General features: G+C 47.6%; 2 protein-coding genes and 1 long non-coding RNA gene across 4 annotated transcripts; 2 read left to right on the top strand and 1 right to left on the bottom strand.

Moving 5' to 3' along the window:
• Positions 1-436: 436 nt before the first annotated feature.
• Positions 437-3,258, top strand: CCL17 (C-C motif chemokine ligand 17). Its single transcript, XM_067721386.1, has 3 exons — positions 437-506; positions 2,256-2,373; positions 3,009-3,258. Exons 1-3 carry the CDS (start codon positions 437-439, stop codon positions 3,127-3,129), a joined length of 309 nt encoding a protein of 102 aa, XP_067577487.1. The 3' UTR covers positions 3,130-3,258.
• Positions 3,259-11,947: 8,689 nt separating this feature from the next.
• CIAPIN1 (cytokine induced apoptosis inhibitor 1) lies at positions 11,948-21,010 on the bottom strand. 2 transcript variants are annotated; one of them, XM_067718359.1, is made up of 8 exons: positions 20,854-21,010; positions 19,877-20,029; positions 17,863-17,939; positions 16,264-16,426; positions 14,772-14,845; positions 13,772-13,887; positions 13,199-13,280; positions 11,948-12,676 (listed from the first exon to the last, which is right to left on the bottom strand). In XM_067718359.1, exons 1-8 carry the CDS (start codon positions 21,008-21,010, stop codon positions 12,566-12,568), a joined length of 933 nt encoding a protein of 310 aa, XP_067574460.1. In that variant the 3' UTR covers positions 11,948-12,565. The 2 variants fall into 2 exon arrangements, with proteins under 2 accessions (XP_067574460.1, XP_067574459.1); XM_067718358.1 differs by having other exon boundaries at positions 17,863-17,942.
• Positions 13,882-21,035, top strand: LOC137214492 (uncharacterized). The gene is made up of 2 exons (XR_010938929.1): positions 13,882-14,041; positions 20,247-21,035. It is a non-coding gene; the product is annotated as an uncharacterized lncRNA (long non-coding RNA).
• Positions 21,036-24,035: the final 3,000 nt, after the last annotated feature.

The raw sequence follows: 24,035 nt of genomic DNA on the forward strand, positions 1-24,035 counted from the left end.
TAAGCAGCCTTTCTTGGCCCCTGCCTGGCTGTCCCCCAACCCAGGGCGCCGTGCATGAAGGAGGCTTGCCAGCCTCAGAGCAGGGGTGCACGCAGCTTAGGATGGAGGCTTTTTGGTTCTGCTAATTGAGGAACCAAGAAATGTCCCCTGTGAAAGGAGAAGTGTGTCATGGCCCCCGGACACATAACCCACCTCTGTCCCCAGCTGAGTGTCTATTCTCTGGAAAGCCGCAAATATTCCAAGACTGGACTTCTGCCGAATCACCTCAAATGCGTCGAACTCCATGGGTCTAGGGAAGGATGTGGGGGGAGGTGACAGGAGGTGGGGCAAGATCCCCAAAGAGGTTAAATAGGTCACCTCCGCACTTGTGCTCATCCTGGTCTCCCCTGAGCAAAGAGACCCACACACAGAGACCTTCTCCTGGGCTCCCGGTACCATGACCTCCCTGAAGATGCTGCTCCTGGCCGCGCTCCTCCTGGGGGCTTCCCTGCAGGACACCCATGCAGGTGAGAGCAGATCAGAGGCAGCAGGAGGAAGGGACACTGGGCAAGGAGGAGTGGGGGACCTGAGACTACAGCAGCTGGCCACACACATTATTCCTACACCCCACTTATTCCTACAAAGATGCGAGAGGCCGGCAGCAATAGGATTTTTTTTTTTTTTTTTTTTGCGGTACGCGGGCCTCTCACTGCTGTGGCCTCTCCCGTCGCGGAGCACAGGCTCCGGACGCGCAGGCTCAGCAGCCATGGCTCAGGGGCGCAGCCGCTCCGCGGCATGTGGGATCTTCCCGGACCGCTGCACGAACCCGCGTCCCCTGCATCGGCAGCCGAACTCTCAACCACCGCGCCACCAGGGAAGCTCCAGCAATAGGATTTTGAGGGAGGCATTCAAAGGAAAATGATGGAGATGAGGATGCGGATGCCCCAGGACTTGGGGCTCAGCTTCTGAGGAACAAAGTACTTGCATATCTCACACTGCAAATGTTGTGAGGCAGTGACTGTGGTTGTGTTTTGACAGTGGAAAAGGAAGAATTCTCACAAGTATTTGTTAGAGTCTATTTTAGTAATGGGTCTTATATACAATGAGAGGATCAGCATAAAGGCAGGAGAATTGGTTCCCAGAGCAGGTGAAAAAAGAGATTTTTATACTCAGTTGGGAAAGGAAGACTGAGATAAGATTGCTACTTCAGAAATAAAGCTGGTTAGCGCCCTGTGTGGTGACATGGTGACACAGCTGCTGTCTTCGGGCTTATCTTAATGGGGTGATCTTCATAGTTGGCTGCACGTTCACTCTCACTTCATAAAACGCTGGGCCTGGTCAGCTCCGTGTTAGTCAAACCAAGTTCCACCCCCGAAGTGGTCAGAGGACAGTCAGAGCCTTCCTAGAAAACACTCTGTCGTGGCCTTAATTGTGGTCACAGATTACCAGCTTGCCAGTTAGCAAGTGTTGGATATTTTTTCTTGTGCAAAGATGAGGACACTGAGTCCCAGTAAAGTGTGTTCACACCCCAGACCTCCACTTTCTCATCTGTAGAATGGGGTAGTGACAGCACCTGTCTCCAGGTGTGCTTGAGGGCTGAAGGGGCAGCGGTAGCAAAGGCTCAGCCCAGAGCCTGGCCCAGAGTCAACATTTGGTGATTCGGGGCTGGTCTGAGTGTGAGCACACACGGATGCACACACATGCAGACACACACATACATGCACAGGCTCCCCAAACACATGCAGATACACACATGCACACACACAGAGATCTCACACACACAAGTATGCACACATACAGACACACACTCATAGGCACACACACAGACATGCATACACAAACCCTCCCAAACATACACAGACACGTGAACAGACAGACACACAAACTCAAAGGGCCCCCCAAAGCACACACAGGACCTCATGCACACAATCGTGCATGCACTGACACACACAGACACACACAGACACATGTGCAGACCCCTCACATACGCCCTACACAGAAATACAATTACAGACCCTTCCCAACCACACAGACACACACATGCAGAAATACACACACACACACGGATCCACCCCGATACCACAGACACACACAGGCACACCAACACACATGCAGATATGCACACACAGACTCGGCTCCAGACACACACGCACACACACACACACACGTGCAGACCCTCACAGAGCCTCCGCCACAACCACAGCCATAGCCATGCACACGCCCTCCCCACGCAGACAGCCGCAGACACACCTGCTGCTGCTTTGTTTCCCCCGCAGCTCGAGCAACCAATGTGGGCAGGGAGTGCTGCCGGGAGTACTTCAAAGGAGCCATTCCTTTCAGGAAGCTGGTGAGGTGGTACCGGACCCCAGAGGACTGTCCCAGGGATGCCATCGTGTGAGTCTGCCTGTCCCCACCCTGCCCCTGTCCTGGGAGCTGAGTGTGGGAGAAGGCAGAGCCTGGAGCTCCCAGAAGGGCCACTGGGGAGCGGAGAGGAGAGAGCAGGGCCTTCGTCCCTTGACCCCCTGGTCCCGCTCCTCAGGGCAGCCCCCGTACCCGACACTGCGAGCCCCCAAAGGGCCCCAGGCTGTGAGGTCTAAGCTCTTCATTGATTTATGGGGAAACTGAGGCCCTGAGAGAGATGGGACAGCCCCATATCACATGGGCAGTCAGCGGCCCATGTGGTCACTTCGCAGGCCCTGGGCTTGAGCCCTGAGCACTGGGCCCCTCCCGGGCACCCCTCGTTCCCAGGCCTAGGTGGGTACAGGCGGTCTGAGGACGGGGGCGGGCAAAGTCGTGCGGCCCCGGCTCCCTGGGAGGGCCAGGCCTGGCAGGAACCCTGGGAGGGTCAGGAATCACCGAGGACAGAGCCGGGTGTCTCAGAGCTGCCGCTGATGCCCTGGGTGACTTCAGACAAGTTTCTGCCCCTCTTGCGGGCTCAGGGTCCTCGTCAGTGCAGGGCGAGGCTGGTCCCGGGGCTCTGGAAGGCCTTCCTGCCCTGAGCGCCCGCGCGGTTTTCTCCCTCTGTGTAGGCTGGTGACTCTCCACGGCAGATCCATCTGTTCAGACCCCAAGGACAGGTGGGTGAAGAAGGCAGTCAAGTACCTGCAAAACACCACGAAGTCATGTGACCTGGCCGCCCCGCCGGCCTGACTTCTCCCTGGCCCACCTGGAGTCTTCCCGCCTCCACGTTCACTACCCCAACCCCGAGCTCCCTGGGTCCAGTGGAGGCCTTACAAGGACAAAGAGGCCGCTGTCCCCTTCTCTGATTAAAGTTTTTCTCCCCCAGTCTGGGTCAGTGTGTTCTGTCCACTCTGGCCTGTCGCCCTGGAAGGGCCCGCAGAGAACATCTAGTCTCACTCTGTCCAGGTCGGAGAGGGAAAATGAGGCTTCGAGTGTGCAGACCACCTTAAAGAGGGGAGGCCTGGGCAGGGGTAGGGCTGAGGGGGGTCTGTGGGGCGAGCAGGGCAGGGGTGACAAGAGGCCAGCAGGTTCTCCCCTCTGCTGCACGCAGGCAGGAGGGGGACCTGGGAAGGGCCGTCTGGATTCTCTCCCATCTTATCTGCCCATGGAGCCCTCCCAGGCCTGCCCCATTCTCCTCCGTGACACCCCAGCTGATGCGGAGCTGAGGACACGCTTCGCCTTACGCATTTGATCCAATTCCACAAATGGTTCTAGAATTCTTCCGCAGGCCAGGGTTCTGTCAAGTGCTGGGGAGCTCCCTGGCCCGGGGGCTCCCACAGCCCCTTCCCCATCTCACCCACCTCCCAGCCCCCACCCACCCTCGAGCCCAGCCAGCCCCGCCCGGACAGTCTTTGCAAGACCAGCTCCACCTGCGCCCAGCTCCCTCTTCCGGCTCCAACCCCAGGCCGGCTCCCAGGGCCGAGCTGCTCCACCTCATCCCGAGCCTCACCCCACAGCCCGCTCATCCCCGCTGCCCCCAGCCCTCGCCTCCCGCCCCAGCCTGGCCCCGTGGTTCCTGCCGACCTGAATTGTGAGCCCTGCCCTACCAGGTGACATCTCACCCAGCCTCAGCCCAAGCCAGCCTCCAGGAAACTGTCCCTGAGAACAGCTACCCCCATTCTCTCTCTTGCTCTGATTCCTCCCGCTTTCAGGGACTCTGGGGCAGCCCGAGGGGGTTGTTCTCCTGTCGACTCCTGTGTGGGTCTGTAGTCCTGACTCGTCCGTTAGGCTGGGAGCTCAGTGAGTCTCACTGGGGACCCCATAGTGCTCAGAAGGATGTGGACCAGGACCCATCCGCAGACCCCTCTGTCGAGGCGCAGCTCAGGACTGGAGCCGTGGGGGGCTGGGGGAAGTTAGGGTCTTCGGATTCTAGTTCTGCCTCACCCTCCTGACCAGCTGTAGGCTGTGGCTTCTCTCTCTGGGACTAAGTCTGGGAGCAGGCGCAATGGGTCCTTCTCTCCTAGGATTCTGTGACCTGTGTTGTTTGGCGGGGCTGCAAGTGAGTTATTTTCAGGTAAAGCTTATGCCTTCTGCTGCTCCCCTGTGGCCAGTTGTATTATTGCAGGGCAGATGTCAGAGCCAAGCCCACTTTCGGAGAGGCACAAGAAGAAAACAGCAGCAGTACTGCTACTACTACTAATAAGGCTGATGATGGTGATGAACTGTGAACTTCTCTGTGACCCCAGGGTCTCCTCAGCCACAGGTGGGCTCTTTCCCTGCCCTGGTCCCAAGGAGTATCCCTTGAACAGCTGCCTTGGATCCAGAGTCCTTGGGGCAGCCTAGTCTGAATTCTTTGTGGAAAAATGTCATCTGGATACATGGGGTGAAGGGTGAGAAAAAGGTGATCTCAGAATAGGGGGAGGCAAGGGGGAGCCCCTGGGACAGCAAAGGAGAACAAGGGCTGGGGCCCAGATCCCTCGCCCTGCCAGAAAGACACTCAGAGAACATGCATGTAATCCAGTGCATTGAAAACTTGCCTTAAAAGAATCAGAACCTTTTTTTCCTAGTGAAATATGAAAGTGAAATATTCCTCAGAGGCCCATATTGTGAACTCGGATAAGTGGAGGACGATGAGGAGGTAAGGGGTTACCCGGGGGGAGGCCCTGAGAGTGACCGAGCAGGGGGTTGGCTTAAAGGTCCCTCAGAGGGGGAGAGGTGGAGTCAGGACTGGCAACAAAATGCAGGATTCAGAATCCAAGTGTCTACTAGCAGAGTCAGGGTGCAATGTGGGTGGGGCAAGATGCAGGAGATGGGACCAGCTACCATGTTCCCCTGGGAAGAAGCCATTTTAAGGACTCGTGACTGGGAGACTCCCCATGACAGGCTAGTAGGGAGATAGGAAGAAAGAGGACAGGGTAGGAACCAGAGAACACAGAACGGTAGGGAGGGGCGCTGGTCTCTCATTGTTCCTTCCGTCTGAAAAGAGCTTCGCCTCCTCCACATCTGAAATCCAGTCCCCCTTCAGAGCTCAGCTCAAATGCTGCCTCCCTCAAGAAGCCCTCCCTGGTCTCCTTGGTTGCAGTTGATGCCCCACTCTGTGTCCTCCATAAGCTCCCTGCTCTCACCTCAGCTTTACCACATTGTCCCCGGTAAATGTAGTTACTTGCATGTTTGACTCGATGATGAACTCCTTGGGGCAGGTATTTGAATCAGGCAACTCGGTACTTACTGACTCATTTATAAGGGGGGAAAAGTGCTTTGTGCATAGTGGAAATTTGATATATATATTTTCATCAACAAGCCCCTGGGTGAATCCCATGACGGGCACGTCAAGAAAGAAGCTCCCAGAGGAGCGGTGCCCTGATAACATAACTGGGCTTCAAGCCCGGCATTGAAGTGGAATTTTGAATTGCGCTGCTCTTCGGTTTCCCACCAGAGGGCGCTCCAGCTCCCAATAAAGATTGAGCCTGATTGATGTCCCTGACCACCAGGTCCCTGGCCTCAGTGCTGGCCCCAGGGGCTGGGGTCACCTACATCCGACTGTAGCTGCTCAGGGCCTAGGGTCAGAGTGTCTGCGGTTGGCCAGCCCTTCTCCTAAGGGAGCAGAGGCAAGGAAACCACCAACGACGCTGCCAGGGGTTAGCGAGATGAAGAGGAAGAAGGAAAACCACTGCTGGGAATTGCAGGGCCACTAATTCCAGATGCAACGTGGGCAGTGCTGAGAGCAGTGCGCCAGGGGTGTTCTCACCGTGTCTTCTTAGATTCTGTATTTGTCTACTTGGCATCCATTCATCACAAGTTACACCTCCCCTGTGATCCAGCTTTCGAAGGCATGCAAAAATCATATTGCAAACTCTCCAACCAATCCTGAATCCCCCAACCACTTCCTTTATATAACTCACTCCCCAAATGAATATTTCCCCAAATCACCCAGGGCCGGGTACCAGACAATGAGGGACAGCGCCCACGCCCCAAAGCCCGCTGGAATGACTCCCACAGGCCAGTCCTCAATTGCTGACCCTGCCCTGCCTTGCTTTTTCTACAGAAACCCAATAAGGGTTGTGGCCTCGGCTTTCCCCTCGCGTCTCCTTCTGCCCTGCGTGGTGTGGCATGGCCCCTTCTCTTGGGAAATGTAAGTAATAAATTCTTCTTTAGTGGCATTCAGTCACCTACATACATTTAAATCCCATGGGTTCATTTTATTTATTTATTTTTATTGACATACAGTTGATTTACAATGTTGAGTTAATTTCTGCTGTACAGCAAAGTGACTCAGTTATACATATACATACATTCTTTTTTATATTCTTTTCCATTATGGTTTATCCCAGGACATTGAATATAGTTCCCTGTGGTATACAGCAGGACCTTGTTGTCCATCCATTCTTTATGTAATAGTTTGCATCTACTAACCCCAAGCTCGCAATCCATCCCTCCCCCATGCCCCCTCTCCCTTGACAACCACAAGTCTGTTCTCTATGCCTGTTTCTGCTTCGTAGATAGGTTCATTTTTGTCATATTTTAGATTCCACATATAAGTGACATCATGTGGTATTTGTCTGGCTTACTTCACTTAGTATGATAATCTCTAGTTGCATCCATGTTGCTGCAAATGGCCTTATTTCATATTTTTTTAAATTAATTAATTTATTTAATTTTGGCTGTTTTGGGTCTTTGTTGTGCGCACGGGCTTCCTCTAGTTGCGGCAAGCGGAGGCTACTCTTCGTTGTGGTGCGTGGGCTCCTCATTGTGGTGGCTTCTCTTGTTGTGGAGCACAGTCTCTAGGTGCACAGGCTTCAATAGATGTGGCATGCGGGCTCAGTAGTTGTGGCTCATGGGCTCTAGAGCGCAGGCTCAGTAGTTGTGACGCACAGGCTTAGTTGCTCCGTGGCATGTGGGATCTTCCCGGACCAGGGCTCGAACCCGTGTCCCCTGCAGTGGCAGGCGGATTCTTAACCACTGCACCACCAGGGAAACCCCTTATTTCATTCTTTTTTGTGGCTGAGTAGTATTCCATTGTATATATGTACCACATCTTCTTTACCCATTCATCTATCGATGGACATTTAGGTTGTTTCCATGTCTTAGCTATTGTAAATAGTGCTGCTATGAATATAGGGGTGCATGTACCTTTCTGAATTATAGTTTTTTCCAGATACATGCCCACGAGTAGGATTGCTGGATCGTACGGTAATTCTATTTTCAGTTTTCTGAGGAGCCTCCATACTGTTTTCCATAGTGGCTGCATCATGGGTACATTTTAACAGAAGAGGATCAGGGACCTGTTCTGTCTCGGCTTTGCCACTGACTGGTTGTAGGGTTTTTTTGGGGTTTTTTTGCGGTACACGGGCCTCTCACTGTTGGGGCGTCTCCCGTTGCAGAGCACAGGCTCCGGACGCGCAGGCTCAGCGGCCATGGCTCACGGGCCTAGCCGCGCCGCGGCATGTGGGATCTTCCCGGACCGCGGCTCGAACCCGTGTCCCCTGCATTGGCAGGCGGACTCTCAACCACAGCGCCACCAGGGAAGCCCTGGCTGTGGGTTTTTGACACGATCGCTTCACCTTCCTGGGCCTGTTTCTCCATGGAATGATGAAATCGAACCCTTCTCTAACCTGCTTTAGGGTGTAGCCAGTTAGAGAATGGGGCTTAGTCTGCTGCCGTCCTGCCTCTCACATTGCCCTTAGGGGAGCAGAGTCTTCGAAAACCTGCAGTTTCCCCATAATTGAATTGCCATGACCCCTTCTCCAAAACCACCACGCACACTGCAGGGATGAGACACTCAGACAAGCAAAGGGGCTGGGGCCTTGTTGAGAAGTAAGCCTTAAAAGGACGTGTTCAGCACATGGACACACCCGTTTATAGCAGTGCTATTCACCAAAGCCAAAGGTGGAAACAGCCCAAGTGTCCATCAGTGGATGGATGGATAAATAGTGTATGTCCACACAACAGAATATTATTCTGCCATAGAAAAGAGCGAAGTACTGGTACTTGCTACAATGTGGATGAGCTTTGAACACATGCTGAGAGAAGCCAGACACAAAAGGTCACATATTGTGTGATTCCATTTACATGGAATGCTCAGAAGAGGCAAATCCATAGAGACAGAATGCAGGTCGGTTGTCACCAGAGGCAGGGGCATAGGGCAGCCTGCTAAAAGGGTACACGGTTTCCTTTGGGGGTGATGAAAATGTTTGGAACTAGACAGAATCAGTTGTTGCACAACCTTGTGAATACACTGAATGCCACTGAATTTTTCACTTTAAAATGGTTAATGTTATTCAAATTTCACCTCAAAAAAAAGAAAAGGGACGCATTTCATACAACCTCTTTTCTGCAGAGTAATATAAACGTAGGCACAGGTGTGATATATGACCTCAGGATGGAGAACACCTTTGAGGAGGGTAGGGAGGGGAAAGGGATGACACAGCTGTGACATTTCACCTATTAAATAGAGTGATCTGAATCAAAATATGGCAAACCCGGTTGTCTGTTGTATTGTATCTGTAGTTCTCTGTATCTGAAATCTGTCATAATATAAAAGAAAGAAAAGTTTAATTAATTGTTAAAAAAAAGAGAGAGAAAGAGAAAAGAAGGAAGGGAGGGAGGGGCTTCTGAGCACTTCTGAGCCCAGCTGAGTCTAAATACAGCTTTCAGATCATCACAGGGCTTTGCAGAGGTAAAGGCCTCTTATGCTGGATGGTGGTGAACAGACCACAAGTTGACCACCCAGAAGTGACAAAAGAAGGTGAGGTCTGAGGCCAGTAAGGTTGGAGTGGAGCGTTCAGTCCCCACTGTGTAGCGAGAGGGGTGAAGGGCTGCCTGCAGAGCTGCACTGTCCCTACCCCGCAAGTCTGTCACTGCAACGGGACAGCAAGGAAGCAGAGAAAGACTGAAGGAGCAGAGAGGATAACACAAACAAGCACAAACTAGAAACATTTCTGGACTCAAAACAACAAGGTTTGTTCTGCTTGTTTACAGAGAGTATCACACGGCTTTCACGGTAAGGGACCCTAAGCATTAACAAGGCTCCCTTGCGATGCTCAGCCCTCTGCACGCGCGGGTTCTGGGACTAGAAATGCTAGCAAACAAAAGTATTACGTTTAGTATTGAACGTTCTGTATCTTTTTTTGTTTTCATCAATCTATGGATCAACTCTTGCTTTATTTCTGGAAAAGGTCTTGAATTACATCTTTAAAAAATTCATTCTGATTCCTTATTGGTGTTTCTTCTACCTTCTGTGCCTAATCATTTTCCCACTGATCCTTTCTCCCTCTTTATTTCCATTTCATTTGGTTGGTCTTTTATTCCTGTCCCTGTTTTTAGCCCTGTCCATTCTCCTAGTGTTATTTCCAATATTGACTTCATATCGAGGATGTTATTTTTTTCACTTCTTGCCTCGGCTCTGCCAGTGCACGTTTCCATCACGGCTCTCTCTCTCTCTCTGCCTCATTCATCCTTTCCTTGAGCTCTTGTATCTCTTTGATATATTTTATACATTTGTGTAATTTGTAGTAAAAATTTTGGTCACAGGCAATATTTATCTGCTCAGTGGCAATGTTCTCTGTTGCTGTTACTGTTGTTATTATTATCATTTGTGTTGGTTCGTTTTATAATTTTGAATGAGACGTTAACTGGGCCAAATATTTCCTGGAGGTTCCTGTCAGGGAGGCATGGGACTTTGTTCCAGGCTAGTGGGCATTTTCCTTAAGACCCAGAGTTTTATGTGTGGGTTTCCCTGGTTTTTTAAAAATGAAATTTCTTATCAATACAAAATACATAATGTATGGGGCTTCCCTGGTGGCGCAGTGGTTGAGATTCCGCCTGCCAATGCAGGGGACACAGGTTCCTGCCCTGGTCCGGGAAGATCCCACATGCCGCGGAGCGGCTGGGCCCGTGTCATGGCCGCTAAGCCTGCGCGTCCGGAGCCTGTGCTCCACAACAGGAGAGGCCACAACAGTGAGAGGCCCGCGTACCGCAAACAAAACAAAACAAAACAAAACAACATAATGTATATGTAAGGTAGACAAACCAATAAAAAATAAACACCTGTATACCTACCATCCAGCTTACTAAATAGAACCTTCCTGCTGCTCTGAAGTCCCCATCCCCCTCCCTGTTGTCCTCCTCCCATCAGCCTCCGGAGACATCTACGCTCCTGAATTGAGTGTTCATCATTCTCCTTGATTTTCTTTCATTTGTCACATGTGTGTATATACATACTACATATGCACGTACGCGCACATCCCTAACAATATGTTGATGCATCTTGTATGTTTTTAAACTCTTGAACTTTATGTAAATGTAACATATCTCATACACATGCTCTCCCGTGACTTGCTTTTGCGGCTCCCTGTTCTCTGAGATTCTTCCCCGCTGATGTGCACAGACAGCTACAACTCATCATTTTCCCCCGTGTGACGACCAACCCCTTCACCCATCCTCTTGGTAATGGCCACTTGGATTATTTCCAGATTCTTGCTATTACAAACAGTGCTGCTTTAAACATTTTTTAGCTTGTCTTCTGGTGCATGTGTCGAAGAATTTCTCCAGGGCAGTGGCTCTCAACTTTGGAGGCACTTACCTGGGAAAGCTTTGCCAAAACGCTGGCACCTGCAGCCCTATTCCAAAAGATTGGCTTAATTGGTCTTTGGAAAGGAGGGATCCCAGGCAATGGTGTTTCTGTTGTTTTCTGGGGAGGGAGAAGCTATCCAGGTGATTCTAATGCATGGCTAGTGCATGTATCTTTTTGAATTAGTGTTTTTGGTTTTTTGGCTATATACCCAGGAGAATTGCTGGGTCATATGGTAATTATATATTTAGTTTTTTGAGAAACCTCCACACTGTTTTCCACAGTGGCTGCACCAATTTATATCCCTGCCAACAGTGTTTGAGGGTTCCATGAGGGACTTTTAACTACATCTGCAAATCCCTTCACGTCTGCCACACAAGGTAGTCTAATCACAGTAGTGATGTCCCATCATACTCACAGGTCCTGCTCAAACTCAAGGGCAGGGCATTACACAAAAGTGTGAGGCATTGGGGTGTCATCTTAGAACTCAGCCTACCACAGGGGCTTCAGAGTCAAGCCACACCCATAACTAAAATCCACCAGCAGGGACCAGGATAAGCAAAAGCAAACTTAGAGGATCAAGTCAAGTTTCAAGGACAAATACCAATGAACACTTTTCTTTATTGTCAAAATAGAAAAACCCAGGTCTCTTAAATCCACATGATCTCTCTATTTGGCAAGATCCATTCCAAGTCTGCGTTGGTGAAGAACAAGAAGAACAAAGTGTCTGCTGCTCAGAGGTTTGGGTCAGACTTGTGTCCTGCTTCTCTCTAAATGCTACCAACCTGGACTCTCCTAAAGTAGATGGAGAGAGGCCCTGATCTCTAAGTGCAGGACTGGCCCCATGTGGTGTGACTCAGCCTTTCCAGAAAAGAGTTTTGTGGTCCCAGGTGAGCTTGGATGGCTGTGTCAGACATCACATGTACACACACACACACACACACACACACACACACACACACACACACATAGAGACATATCCCCTCTTCACAGTGAATATACATTAGTACGTAAGTTTAATACCTGGAGATTAACAGAAATGACAGTAGGGCACAGATGCAACACAATAAAACAGGGATGGGGGTAGGACTGGAGGGGGCAGAGGGACACTGGATATGATCACAGCAACCAAGGAGTGATTCTCTTGGTGCTCTGAGGTCATGAGACACTTGCCTCTTGTCACCAAGAAAACTGCATGGTGAATACACCACCAACTCTGGAAGATAAGCCGTGGCACTACTGCGGAGCTTAGAATGGGGTGGGGCCCGCTCTGTCACAGTGTTAATACTCAAGGATGGCGGGCTTGGAGAGTGTTACGAAATGTCAGCATTTTGACCTGGCGAGAGGGGCCTATTTGGGATGTGCCCCGTTCACCTAACACTGGGTGAAGGAGGTCCCCACTCAGGGTAACAGGGCCCCGGGATACCGTGGTCTTGATCTGCAGCAGCACTCCACACCACTGCTCCCAGCCAGCTCCACTCTGTCCACTGAGCACCCTCTCCGCAATGGACCTAAGCCAGAGTGAGCCAATCGAGAGGAGGCGGGAGGAACCACGTGGTGGGATGGAAGGGGCAGGAGCTGGCGGAGGAGCAGGTGTGTCTCAGGCCGGGCCCTCCCCTAGGCATCATTGAGGCTGCTGTCGCTCAGGAGCACCTTCTCCCCAGGTCTGAAGGCCGGCATCCCAAGGTAGGGGCAGCTGGCGCAGCGGAAAGCATCACCCAGGTAACACTGTTGAAAGAAGAGACCATCATACAGGGAAGCCAAGTGTCAGCTCTCCCAGAGACACAGGCCAGGAGGAAGGGATCCCAAACTTCATAGTATGGCCACAGCGGCCTGAAGAGAACGACTGCGTACATTTGTAGGTCCAACTGGGATCCAAATACTAAGAGTCTTTAAGATCTCTGATTTCATGAAAGACAAAAGTCTAGAGAAGTTCCTTAGGTGGACATACTTCTATATTCTCAGCAGTTCACATCACAGCCACACTCAGCAAATGGCTGAGTAGCATCAGGCCTAATGTGAAGCAGAAAGAAAGGGGCCAACAATAAGAAATGACAGGTGCCTCCCCTACGGGCATGAGCGTGCTACCCACCCTCAGGAGATAACCCCTCTTCCCATTACTACCTAGAGACACGTTCTCGCATGTTCACCTATTATTAAAATACTTGGGCAGTGAACTCTGTAGAGCTGGAGCTGGTCTGTGTTTAGTTTAGGCCTTTGTGAATACTGAGTAATCAACCAGATACTCACGTTTCCACAAGCCGACTTGGGCTGGGAGCTTATCTGGTCCCTCAGCTTCTCTTTTTCCAGTTCTTCTGCGAGGCCACAGGTGCTGGGGGAAAGTTAGCAGCTGATGAGCGGGACCTGCCACCACCCAGAAACTCCAAATCCTTGACAGACCTTTTCCCTGGGAGCCTTCACAGATATGGAGTATTGACCTTTCCTGGCCTAGTCAGGTTTGGGCTCCACAATTCAATGATGTATTGTTTGGAGATTCACACATAGACAGTAAACTATCGAAAAAGCCAGGAGAGGTTAGCACAAATTTGGGAGAATGGTAGCCTCTTGTAAGGAGAGGGAGGGAGATGCAGCTGAGGGAGCACGCAGAGGCGACTTCTAAGGAACAAGTCATGTTCCTGGTTCTTCAGCTGGGTGAGCAGTACATGGGTGTTCATTTTATTGTTCTTTAAAATGTACTTATTTAGCATACTCTTCTAACCGTCTGATACATTTTACAATAAAACATGTTTTAGTAATTGTAAAGTACAGCGATTCCTTGATAATCAGAAGCCGCTGGCAGCCTCTTCTCACCCCAAGGCTTACCAGTTCTTGCAGGCCTTCCTCTTTTTCCCTTCCCCACAGGAAGCAGCCCGCAAGGAAGCTGGGTCTGGCTTCTTCATATCTTCTGGATCCAGCAGTTCATCTGAGTCAATGAGATCCTGGAGAATGTTCGAAGCCATTAATGACACAGTCATGGTCTCTGCTAAGGAACAGGTGAAGTGGCCACAGTCCACAGCAGCAGTTCGCCCATCTATGTAGAAGGCACCCATCATCCTACCCGGGCTTGATCATCACGCCCAAGCTGACCACACAGTGAGTACACTACGTGCACAGAAGCTGTGTTAGGCTGTGAGGGGGCTGGGGACTCATTTACGATGTGCAGAGAACATGTGTGTGGAGGGCAGGGAGGGAGGGGGCAGGAAGAACAAAGAGAGAAGTGTTATATTTATGCGAATATATAAAGGGCTGTCGTGTGAGAAAAGGGAATGGAATATTTTCTATATAATTCCAGAGGAAAAGGCAGATAATGATATATACACTTGTGTAATTCTTCGATAAACGTGTAGGCAGTTAATCTGTAAGCTCTGTGAGGGCACAAACCGTCGCCTAGTTTGCTTACCACTCTAACTTCAATAGTTGTAGGAATGAAGAACTTTATTACAGAAAGCATTGATCTGAGTTGGAAGAGCATTACTGTTAAGACAGTGAGCATTTGGTGACTTGCCCAGACGAAGGAGCCAAAAAATATTTTAGTTGACAAACTCTTTTCAGGTTTACGCATGCCCACAAGAGTCTTTAATACATCACATGAAGTGAGAACAAGAAAATCTGCGGGGGGAAGGATGCTGAAAAAGAAATTTAAAATGCCACTAATGTGGAGTTTCCTTCAGAGTCAAAAAATGCCAGTGGCAGGCACAGCCACAAGGCTGGGCTTTAAATGCTTTCACACCTATAAACCCAGAAAGGCCGCTCCAAACAACAACATTCCCACCCAAAGTGGGGCCTAAAAGAAAGCAATCAGGTGACCACAGTGCTGACTCACCACGCTCTCATCCTCCATATCGTTGGCCGAGAGGGTCCAGAGCTTGGCAGCTGCAGGGTCCATAGCAGGCTTCCCTGAATCCAACCAATGAAAGAAAACAAGCTCCAGAAAAGCAGCTGGGAACAAACTACTGAGGCTGTGCAGGGAACACACTGGGCCGGCGGTCAAAAGACCTGGGTTCAAGGCCCAGCTCTGCCACTTAGAAAGGCATGAGAGGAACCCATCACTTTATGGCAATAAAAGCCATCATTTGTTAAGCTTTGTGCCAGATACTACATTAAACATTTTACACACATGATCTAATTTAGTCCTGCTCACCACCTTACGAGGAAAGTTCTCGTCATCCTAATTTTATAAATGAGGAAAGAGGTTTAGATACTTAGAGTTACACACAGCCACAAATAACACAAGTATAGACAGAGTCTACCTAACGCTTTTAACTTCCACTCCATATTGCTTTCTCCTCCTTCTCTTAGTTCCCATCCCTAGAACATGGGGCTAATAGGATTCCCTATTAGGGAATCTCCCACTGCAGGAGATTTGAATATTAAACAAGAAACTGTACCAAAAAGCATTATAAATAGCAAAGCTCCAGTCACATGTAGACCTGTTACAGACAAGAAAATGGGTTCGAGAGCTGGTGGCGGCGGTGTAACAACAAATCAGTAGCAAATCACATCTCCTGATTCTCTCTCTGGGCCCCAAAGAGCTGAGGATTCAGTGTGGGCCAGTCCACGAATGGGCCTTGGGGGGAAGTGCACCCCCCAGAGATCACTGTCACACTGGATGCTCAGATCTCCCACAGGGCAGGTCATGTAAGCTGCTCCTACCCATTCTGGAACAGAGACGCCAAAGGTTAGGACGTTAAAGGATTTCTTGAAGATTTAGGCTGGACAGTCAAAACAGAGCAGTGTGAATGTACCTGTAAATTTTTGCATACCTCACAGCTAGGACAATTTTTCTCAACTCAGGCATTAAAAAATAGTGATAGGAAGGGTGAGAATGGTGACAAAGGGTGGAGTGCAATCTTCTCAGAGGAGATATTTTTATAAGTGTCTTAAGATCCTCAAAGAAAAGCTGCATTCAGTGGCACAGAGAAAAGGACACATGGGAAGGGGAATAGCACACGCTTATCCGCCATGACTGTCACTGTGAGGTCTTCTGAGGGTAAATGTCATAATTCTGGGGTCTGGAAAGACTTCATCAACTAATGAAGCTACGGGAGTCTGACCTCTAGAATCTGGAGACCTCAGTGTCCTCTGGTGCAGAAGAAGGGGCTGAACTAGGTAATATCTATGCATCATTTCAGTTTTGGATCCGAATATGCCCAGAACAACAGTACATTAAGCATTCTTCCATTTGGAAATGAGGGAAATTAAGGAAGGGAATGATCCTCTGAAGATATCACCACCTCATTCCGATCTCTGGCTCAGTTTTTAATAAGGCTTTTCAGGCCCACTCAGACAGAACAATGTCCCTAGGCCAGTCTCACCGGAAGACTTCTTGGTAGTAGAAAGCTTAAGTTGACTAGAAGAACCCACTTCAAAATTGGGCTTTTTTCCTGTGATCTGCACAGAGAGTAGGCTGTCACTGTGGTAACCCAGGTGTTCTCGGACAGACTGAATCTCCTCAGGGCTCAAGAACTTACGCTGCAGCTGAAATTCAAGATATCAGAGGATTAGGCCACACTTCTTCTACAGTATGATGGTGTACTATGTCCCCCTCACAGGTGTCAAATGCTCACATCTGTAGTAAGCACACGACAGCAGGAGATCACAGACATTGCCTCGTGCCTCACGTTCAGTTTCTCACTGATCAGGACCCTGGAGTGTAACTTCTGTCTACATGTTTATGTTGAGCCTGCCCCTTGGAGAGTTTTATCAAATATCTGTCTATTAGGTACAAGGCACTGTGCGAGGCATTGTGGAGATTGTAATGATTATGATTATCAAGATGAATCGGACATGTTGAAGAGGCTGTCGAATGGAATCGAAGCCTGTGGCGGGGGAGCATGCCCACAGTAAAGATGCTAGAAATGAAATACACAGTAGAGAAAGAGAACCACAGGGGGAGGGAAATGCTTTCTATGTTCCTTGGGAAGAAGCTGGGGGTGCCGCCTCTACGTCCGACAATTATGGAACTGCTACATAAACCACAGTCCATCTAGAGCACTGAACGCCGTTCCATCATTAGTAAGGAAGTGGGTCAATACACTGAGGTGGATAATGTCGAAGACAGCTAAAGGTGGGGAAAAGAGCTAGTGACTGAACACTGTATACATATGACCTTGTTTACATTTAAAAATGTGTATACACACACACAAAACACACTTGTAAATACATAAAAAGAAGTCCGAACAGCCACACCAAAAATGTATTGGTGGCTCCCTCTGGGGAGGAAAGTGTAAGCAAGGCCTGAGATGTCACTTTATATTCTTCAGCCTTAACTGAATTTTTATGAACATCCCATATTTTGGAATAAAAAATGGAAGAACTTTAACTAAAAAGAAAAATAAGAAAGGGTAGGCGTGAAGAAACTGAGGCCCTAGGTCATGTACAGATCAATGGTATAACAGCTATCGTGGTATAACACCTCTCACACAAGGAAATTTCAGCATTGGAGAATAATGTAGAACCATAAATACCTCTATTTAATGTTAATATTTCTAATGAATTGTCAGAAAAGGATTTCCCGCTCCAACCTATTCTAGCCTCCCACCCAAAAGCTGAGGAAAATACAGGCAACTGCCCTTCACTTTGGCCTAAGATTCGTGTCCACTAAGAGATGTGTCGCTCTCTCCCTGCCTCAGTGGTCACCACTAGTACTGAGACCAAAATACGTCCCAACCCACATGGGCCCAAGCTGAGTCTCTTCAGAGGAGATTGATTTCAGAGGTTTCGTCCTTCGAGGCATCTGGTTTCTCCCATGCAGAGCCCTTCCCAACTTGTTTCCTAGTTGAGTGACACTGATCACCTCACCTTCAGGGTTGTTATTTCTCCCAGATTCTCTCTGTATCGTCTGACAAAAGAGATACTGGGTTTAGTCACCCAAGGCTTAAATTCCCAGCAAAGAAGGTCGTCTACAAACATACCTCTTTTACTTCCACAAGACCAGAAAGAGTCAGGGCTGAACACAGCTTAGATGCCGTCTTCACTTTGCTATTGTTAACTGCTAAGAGGAAAACCCCAGTTAATAGCTTTATAGGTCAAAGCAAGAAAAATAATAAAGGCTCTCTGCTATTCAGGTCAGCAGGCACTAAAACAATTAGTTTCTGTTCAATGTATATACCTATTCTGTTCAATGTATATATATTTTAGTGATAATATTTTAATTGGACAACTCCTTTTGGTTGTTCAAAGCGCTCTTACTGATGCTCTTAAGTGTCATATAATAATTCCATTATTATTGCTTCATATCACTCTCTGTTTCTTTGAAAAACCTAACCTTCCAGGGGCTGTTGGATAATGACCAAGAGGCTGAGAAACTGTAAAGTATACAAGTATCTCTGTATAGTTCCGACAGACACTGTGTTTAGTCACCCAAGGTTTACATCCCAAAGAAGGCTATAGCTGCTATTAACATCACAAGCTTATATTTCCACATAAATGCCTTTACACATTTCAAAATACTTTTTTTTTTTTTTTTTTTTGTGGTACGCGGGCCTCTCACTGTTGTGGCCTCTCCCATTGCGGAGCACAGGCTCCAGACGTGCAGGCTCAGCGGCCATGGCTCAAGGGCCCAGCCGCTCCGTGGCATCTGGGATCTTCCTGGACTGGGGCACGAACCCGTGTCCCCTGCATCGGCAGGCGGACTCTCAACCACTGCGCCACCAGGGAAGCCCTCAAGATACTTTTATTTCTATTATTTGATGAAATAAGTCATCACATTTTGATAGAAAGTCTAGTTAAAAATGCTAAAAATCGGGCTTCCCTGGTGGCGCAGTGGTTGAGAATCTGCCTGCCAATGCAGGTGACACGGGTTCGAGCCCTGGTCCGGGAGGATCCCACATGCCGCGGAGCGACTGGGCCTGTGAGCCACAAGTACTGAGCCTGCACGTCTGGAGCTTGTGCTCCGCAACGGGACAGGCCACGATAGTGAGAGGCCCGCGCACCGTGATGAAGAGTGGCCCCTGCTTGCCACAACTAGAGAAAGTCCTTGCACAGAAACGAAGACCCAACACAGCCATAAAGAAATAAATAAAAAATTTTTTAAAAAAAGGCTAAAAATCTAGAATGATTCTGACAGCTTTACCACTGAGCAAAAAAGAGGTTTTTATTTCTTGGATTCTATCTTTACTTTCACATGAATCAATACTTAGCTCATCACTCTCAGACTTCTGGTCACTATTTTTTTAACTTTTTAGTTTGAAATAACTATAGATGCATAGGAAGTTAAAAAAAAATGTTCAGGGAGGTCTCAAGGACCCTTCACCTCTTCTCTCCACGATAATATCTTACACAACTATCATATAATATGAAGACCAGGAAGTTGTCACTGATAGTCCACAGAGCTTATCCAGATTTCACCAGTTTTACATACACTTGTGTGTGTGTGTGCGTAGTCTTCATCACCACAAGGAACCCTCACACCACTCCCTTTACAGCCTCACGTACCCCCTTCCTCCCATTCCTAACCCCGACGATGGCCAACCTGTTCTCTGTCACTATAATTTTGTTATTTCAAGAATGTTATATGAACAGAATCATACAGCCTCTAAGCTTTTGAGATTGGATTTCTTTCACTCAGCATGATTCCTCTGAGATTCATCCAAGTTGTTGCACGTGGCAATAGTTTGTTCTTTTTTTAGTGCTGCATAGTTTTCCATGGTGTGGATGTACCAGTTTAAGCATTCACCTGTTGAAGGATCCAGCCATTTTCAGATGAGCAGTTTCCTTCTATTTTACTACCTAATGGGTCAAATATCACAATTTATTCAGATGTGCTGGTTCAGAGTTTTACAATAATTCATCCCTTATCCCTAAGGATAAGGTTCAGTACGGGACTGTTGATCTCCAAATTATACCTCCTTCTCAAAGAGATGCGGTAAACATACCTAAAGATTCAACCCTGTTAAACTCTAGTCTTTCAGGTGAAAATTTCCTTACCTACAGCTGTCTCTACCGGCTCTTTGAGAAAAAGACATCCACTAGGCCGAAGGATCCGGGCCATCTCAGCCAAAATCTCAGCACTGTGCAGAGTGGTGCTTCCAGGAACTATACCCGACAAAATAATGTCAAAGCTAGATTCTTTGTGGGCAGCTGAAAAGAAGGAAGACTCTAATCAACAATCACCTTGGCCCCAGAATCTCCCAATCCCTCCCAAGTCCCCACAAAGGTTACATGCGTGGCCTTGTAGAATAAACACCTACCTGTTCAGCAAATGCTATTATACCACCGTTACTAGCAAGAGGGGCAAGGACACTGCTGCCCTGCTCTCCCTCAGTCTTACTAACTTCATCTCCTTTTGTATGCTCAGGGGAAAAAGTAAAAAAGGAAGGTGGACGAAAACCAAGCTTTTTTAAAAAATGTGGAACATCTAATAAGAAATAAGAACTTACTTATACAAATCATCAACTATACTCCTAAGTCCACTGTATCTCAACTGAAAAAACTACTATCATGTGCCACCCCCCCAAAAAAAACCTCAGCTATTGGGCTTCCCTGGTGGCACAGTGGTTGAGACTCCACCTGCCAATGCAGGGGACATGGGTTTGAGCCCTGGTCCAGGAAGATCCCACATGCCGCAGAGCAACTAAGCCTGTGCGCCATAATTACTGAGCCTGCGCTCTAGAGCCCGCAAGCCACAACTACTGAAGCCCGTGTGCCTAGAGCCCGTGCTCCGCGATAAGAGAAGCCACCACAATGAGAAGCACGTGCACCGCAATGAAGAGTAGTCCCCGCTCACAGCAACTAGAGAAAGCCCGCGTGCAGCAACAAAGACCTAGCACAGCCAAAAATAAATAAATAAATTTATTTAAAAAAGAAAAACAAACAAAAAAAACCCAGCTATCAAGGAACGACAAGAAATGTAGCACTGCCATCAAAACCGCCCTCCCTGTGAGACAACCTGGGTAGGTACTTACACTGCAACAGCTGGTTGATGTTTTCCACAGACACTCGGCCCTCATCGCCAGTTAAGGCTTGAAGCTTATCCACCAGATCTTTTAGAGCCTCCATCGGAGATGACTTATCCCAGACCACTGCCACAAAGTGGCCAGCTGAGATTCCAAAATCTGCCATTCCTGCAGTGCTGTGGACCTAAAAGCTATGGGCCAAAGGAGAGTCAAGAGTGAGCAGAGACAAAACGCAATTCAATCCATGGAGTACCACCAAATGTGATTAGAATTGCAACCTAATTCTGACCTCCCACCAGGGAATGCTGACCACATTAGAAAAACTCACTGTAGATACCAGAGTGTGAATAAATAAACCCATTATCCCAAGGTTTCATAACCCCAACATTTCCAAATATGGCAGGTGGCTTCCTTGGTGAGAATCCTGACTGGGCGGTCAAGTAAGGAGGTTGAAGGCACAAATATTCTTTTCTCTTTGGTATGAGACAACTCAGCTTGAACAGAATGTAAAACACACAGGACATTAATTAGGCAGAAGTATGACTCAGCAAGGGAGGCAAATAAATTGGCTGATATAACCCAACCACAAGCTTAGTGTATTTTTTAAAAAGAGACAACATATGTAAATTTAGCAAACTGAATAATGATATTTTCCCATTCATCAAGATATGAAAATTCAATTCTATTGACTCTGCATTGATCAATAGTATCTACTACCTCTATCTCTAACAATTAACATTAGCCAGACTCTTCAAAGCATTTTACCTACATTATCTCAATTGAACCTCAGTACAACCTTAAACTAGATATTACTCCCATTTTACAGTCAGGAAACAGGCTGTTGACTTTGCCCAGGTCACACGACTAGTAAGTGTTGTGTGGAAAAAGTAAAAGCTGGGATCTGAATCCAAGTCTATATGACTGTAAAACCCATGCTTTAAACCTACGGAAATTTCCTCCTGCCGGGGTCAACTTTCTCTTTGACTTGATACTCAGATGAGTATAGAATGTCCTCACGATGCAATCAGGTCAGGAGATAGCAGTCTACTCAGTTCCCCATTTCTTTCTTAAACATTAATGACTCCAAGTCCCTGGCTTCAGACAGCTCTACCAAACGACATGAGACTAAAGCTGCGGGAGAGGGATCACACACAGATGGGTCTTAAGCCGAATACTTCTGTATTCTGCAGAGGTGGCTAACCCAGTGACAATTATGCCACCACAGACACTCCGGGACCAAGTTTAAGTCAGGCCTACACACTCTTCCTTCTTTAAAAATGTTCCCTTCAGGGACTTCCCTGGTGGTCCAGCAGTTAAGATTCCGTGCTCCCAACGCAGGGGGCCTGGTCTGATCCCTGGTCAGGGAACTAGATCCCGCATGCCACAACTAAAGTCTCCGTATGCCACAACTAAAGATCCCGCATGCTGCAACGAAGATCCCACATGCTGCAACTAAAGACCCAGCGCAGCCAAATAAATAAATAAATCTTAAAGAAAAAAAAAAGACATGTGAAGCAATCTGAGTGCAGAATCTTTAAAAAAAAATGTTCCCTTCAAATGATTTGCTCCTCAGCCTACAAAACATGCCTAGGTCAGCCAGTCATCCTTAAATACTGTAGTATTTTGATTTTGTTGCTCGTTTCCTAAGGCTTTTATTTTCTAGAGCAAAGTCAAAACTCTTCAGTCTTCTGGATTCAGGTGCTCCGTAATCTGGCTCCACCTGTATCTCCCACCTCCCCAAAGTGAATCCTTCCTTGTTGTATGAAAAATCTTGGCATTTTCACTCTATCATGCTTTTTATCTGGTTCCTTCCCTGTGGAATGCCCTCTTTATTATCCTGACCTGACTGCACGCCGTGGTAAAAGGATGCCAAGTGTTATCAGATAAACAGGATTCCTTAGTCATTGAATTGTGGTTTTTAAATCCCTAAAAAGCACACAATCAAGAACTGAAACTTTAAGCTTTCAACTGTAACATGTTGAGGAAGAACCCTTACAAATCTTTCAAGTGAACAACTCTGGATGAATCTCACATTTAAGAACCAGCTGGGGAAGATAGGAATATGGATTGCTGGGTATGAAGTTATAAGAAATAAATGATCTCCTTCTAGAATGATGTTGGAACAGGCTCTCCCTTGGGACAATAGAAAGAGATGAGAAGTTCCCTTCCCACTACAACCTTGCACTGTACTCACAGAAAAATCCTCATGGAAGAACCGAGGGGCCAAAGACTACTCATTAACTAGAGAAACACAAAAAGCCAGATGTTGAGACCTTTTCAGCAACCTTAATGGAGGCAGGGTTTTATTTTTTCATTTTTATTTTTTTGAATTTTATTTTTTTATACAGCAGGTTCTTATTAGTTATCCATTTTATACATATTAGTGTATATATGTCAATCCCAATCTCCCAATTTATCAGGCAGAGTTTCAGAGAGCACAGGTTTCGAATACGGATGAACTGGGGTTCTACCTATCACTAGATCTTCTATTTATTAGCTACATGACAATGGATCAGTGATTAGCCTCTTTTCTCATTAATAAAGTAGGGAGAATAATCTTATATTTTGCAAGGCTGCTGCAAGAAGTAAATGAGAAGATAAAAATATGCAATGTACTCAGCAGGACCTGGCACACAGAGCTCAATAAAATAATGTTCTAAGAGAACTCTGAGCCTCCACTTCTCTGTGGCCAGTTTATTTGCCTTTGCTTCAAACAGTCCTATAAAATCTTGTTCTTCCTCCTCAGCCATACCTGCTGGGAGGACACCCCAGGGAGAAATGTGAAGCTCCTTTTTTATTGTTAAAGTTATACAACATAAGAGCTGCACTTTATGCCATCTTATACAGTACTCCAGTGGGATTGTGTCTGTAAATTAGAAGAATGGAAAGTGCTTTGTTTTCCATATCCCCCCAAACTAATCTTCTATGGTAACAGGGAACTCATAAAATACATTTATTAAACATTAACTCTCAAAAAGACACAGCCACCACTTTCAGTCAGCGTTTTCCAAATAAAATGGGACACAATGTTCTTTTAAATATCTAAAAGCCAAAGTGTGATACTATTCATCATCAGAGTTTTATGTTGTTGTCAATGTCTTTTCTAAAAAAACAAGGAAATAATGTCTGGCACCTAAGTCAACATACTTAGAAGTGTGACTCAGAGCCCAGTTTCATAAATAAAAAGAGGT

Source organism: Pseudorca crassidens, chromosome 20, assembly GCF_039906515.1.
Source record: "Pseudorca crassidens isolate mPseCra1 chromosome 20, mPseCra1.hap1, whole genome shotgun sequence".
NCBI classification, from domain to species: Eukaryota; Metazoa; Chordata; class Mammalia; order Artiodactyla; family Delphinidae; genus Pseudorca; species Pseudorca crassidens.

Excerpts from the sequence above, each read along its gene's own strand:
- CCL17 (XM_067721386.1), top strand. The coding sequence starts at position 437 with ATGACCTCCCTGAAGATGCTGCTCCTGGCCGCGCTCCTCCTGGGGGCT. Across the intron at positions 507-2,255 it reads CCTGCAGGACACCCATGCAG|CTCGAGCAACCAATGTGGGC; the intron begins GTGAGAGCAGAT and ends TTTCCCCCGCAG. Across the intron at positions 2,374-3,008 it reads TGTCCCAGGGATGCCATCGT|GCTGGTGACTCTCCACGGCA; the intron begins GTGAGTCTGCCT and ends CCCTCTGTGTAG.
- CIAPIN1 (XM_067718358.1), bottom strand. The coding sequence starts at position 21,010 with ATGGCAGATTTTGGAATCTCAGCTGGCCACTTTGTGGCAGTGGTCTGG. Across the intron at positions 14,846-16,263 it reads TACTACCAAGAAGTCTTCCG|GGAAGCCTGCTATGGACCCT; the intron begins GTGAGACTGGCC and ends GGTTGGATTCAG. Across the intron at positions 13,281-13,771 it reads AGGAAGGCCTGCAAGAACTG|CACCTGTGGCCTCGCAGAAG; the intron begins GTAAGCCTTGGG and ends ACTTTCCCCCAG.